General features: G+C 58.5%; 1 protein-coding gene across 1 annotated transcript; it reads left to right on the forward strand.

The window, feature by feature from the left end:
* The first annotated feature begins 1,402 nt into the window (after positions 1-1,402).
* On the forward strand, positions 1,403-2,478 carry LOC112123653 (lysophosphatidic acid receptor 6-like). The gene has a single exon (XM_024222243.2). The coding sequence runs from the start codon at positions 1,403-1,405 to the stop codon at positions 2,411-2,413; it is 1,011 nt and encodes a 336-aa protein (XP_024078011.1). The 3' UTR covers positions 2,414-2,478.
* Positions 2,479-2,738: the final 260 nt, after the last annotated feature.

Here is a 2,738-nt window from a genome sequence, read left to right on the forward strand (position 1 = left end):
CTCTCTCTCTCGCCCGCTCCCTCCCCCTCCCGCCCCACCCAGCCGGTCCCCCTGCACTCGCGCTCCGGCCGCGCTGCAGGTTTTTGTTTTTTTGTTTTTTGCTTGGGGCGGCCAAAAAGCCAGAGCCAGCCCTGATTGCAATTATAAGCGGTCACTTTAAATCATAGACTATCAGGGTTAGAAGGGACCTCAGGAGGTATCTAGTCCAACCCCCTGCTCAAAGCAGGACCAACCCCAACTAAATCATCCCAGCCAGGGCTTTATCAAGCCGGGCCTTAAAAACCTCTAAGGAAGGAGATTCCACCACCTCCCTAGGTAACCCATTCCAGTGCTTCACCACCCTCCTAGTGAAATAGTGTTTCCTAATATCCAACCTAGACCTCCCCCACTGCAACTTGAGACCATTGCTCCTTGTTCTGTCATCTGGTACCACTGAGAACAGTCTACATCCATCCTCTTTGGAACCCCCCTTCAGGTAGTTGAAAGCAGCTATCAAATCCCCCCCTCATTCTTCTCTTCTGCAGACTAAACAATCCCAGTTCCCTCAGCCTCTCCTCATAAGTCATGTGCCCCAGCCCCCTGATCATTTTTGTTGCCCTCCGCTGGACTCTCTCCAATTTGTCCACATCCCTTCTGTAGCGGGGGGACCAAAACTGGACGCAATACTCCAGATGAGGCCTCACCAGTGCCGAATAGAGGGGAATGATCACTTCCCTCGATCTGCTGGCAATGCCCCTACTAATACAGCCCAAAATGCCGTTGGCCGCCTTGGCAACAAGGGCACACTGCTGACTCAGGGGTTTTCCTGGTCCTACTTGCAGGCTGGGGCCTCTGTAGGGAAGCAGGTGATCTGGGTCTAGCATTGGCCAGTCTGCAGATGGCCTACCGCAAAATGGGGTGAGTTGGGCCTTTCTGCCTTATGGAGCAGCCTGCTTTCTCTCTCTCTGTTTGGGTTTGTGTGTGCCAGGGCTCTGGATTCTAAGAAGTAAACCCATGTTACTTTGCAACCATCCAGCAAGAGTATTTTATGTTTTTTATCTAACACATGTGTGCGCCTGCACACGCGTGCCATGATCAGACAGGGACCAACTGACTCAGGGCTGGGGGCGGATTCTCCAGCATGTGGAAATTAGGCATCTCTTTCTTACAGCTCCTCAGATCTGGGTTGTATTCAGGAGCCCGGTGCTGGGGCGATGCGGGAGCCCAGAATGGTCCCACAAATCTATTTCATCCTGGGCCAGTGGGACGAACTCACCTGTTCCATGCTTTCTCCTAGGTTGAGGACGGGCGGCGCTCGGAGAGATCGTGGGTCACGGAGCCACGTGGGGGGCAGCATCCAGTGCTCGGCGGGACAGATACTGCCCGAGCTTGTCCCTCACGTGATCTGGAGCTTCACAACAAGATGACCTCCAATTGCAACAACAGCAGCAGCTTGACGGACCCAGTCTTTGTGGGGCTCTACACCCTCATCTTCACGCTGGGGCTAGTGCTCAACCTGGCCGCGCTCTACATCTTCTTCCGCTGCAGCAGCATCCGCTCCCTCACCACCGTCTACATGAAGAACCTGGCCGTCTCCGACCTGCTGCTGGTGGTGTCCCTGCCCGTCCGGATCTATTACTACAGCCGGCGGCCCTGCCTGGGGGACCAGGTCTGCGAGATCACGGGGCTGCTGCTGCTGGTCAACATGTACGGGAGCATCTTCCTGCTGACCTGCATCAGCTGGGACCGCTGCATGGCCGTCTGCTTCCCCATGCACCCCCGGGTCAAGGCGCTGCGCAAACAGGCCAAGTACATCTGCCTGGGCGTCTGGCTGCTAAGCTGTGCCGGCACCGTGCCCACCTATTTCACCCAGGCTAAGGGAAAACTGATGGAACACTGCTTTGACAACGAGCCCAAGTACGTCACCCAGCCCAGCGTGTCCTCGGCCATGGCGCTGTGCTTCGTCCTGCCGCTGCTGGTCATGGTGGTCTGCTCCTGGGCCCTGCTCCGAGCTATCCGCCGCAGCGCGGCCGCCCAGATGGAGCTGGTGAACAGTGCCAAGATCCGCAGCATGATCGTGGCCAACGTCACCATCTTCCTGGGCTGCTTCCTGCCTTTCCACCTGGTGCTGATCTGCTACCAGGTGGACACCCTGCGGGGCGAGATGCTGGAGTTTTCCTACCGCTGCACCTTGCTGGTGGCCTCCGCCAACGCCGCCCTGGACCCGCTGGCCTATTACTTCGCCACCGAGACCTTCCAGCGCATGGTGGTGATGGACAATCTGCGCAAGGCCTGGGGCTTTCACACCGACAGTGCCGAGGGGCAGAGCCGCTCCCAGACGGCGCTCAGGCAGTGCATCTACCTGCAGAACATCATGGCCGTGCCTAACAGCACCCCACTGGTGGGCAGCCCCAGCAGGGAGCCCAGGAGCTAACGGGCCATGGGGCTGGGCTGCTCTCACCACACAGGGTCCCCTGGGCAGGGCACAGGGCAGTGGGAAGTGCATGAGCAGGGCTGGGAGCGAGGAAGGAGGGCAGTTTGGTATGTGGGCATCGCAGGTTGGGTTTGTGCTGGGACGAGGGGTGTTGCTGGCTCGGGTTACGATGGGCACTGGGACGTTGCAGGCTGGGTTTGCGCCAGGCGCTGGGACAGGGGCATCGCGGGCTCGGGTTGTGCTGGGCACTGGTGTAACCCACACACCCCCTGGGCGTGGTGCTCTGTCCCATCTAGTGGCACCAAGACCGCCTAGAGGTTAATGA

Source organism: Terrapene carolina, unplaced genomic scaffold (assembly GCF_002925995.2).
Source record: "Terrapene carolina triunguis isolate 2854851 unplaced genomic scaffold, T_m_triunguis-2.0 Scaffold29986, whole genome shotgun sequence".
Taxonomy (NCBI): Eukaryota; Metazoa; Chordata; order Testudines; family Emydidae; genus Terrapene; species Terrapene triunguis.

What these genes read in the sequence shown, in the direction of transcription:
- LOC112123653 (XM_024222243.2), top strand. Translation starts at nt 1,403, where the DNA reads ATGACCTCCAATTGCAACAACAGCAGCAGCTTGACGGACCCAGTCTTT.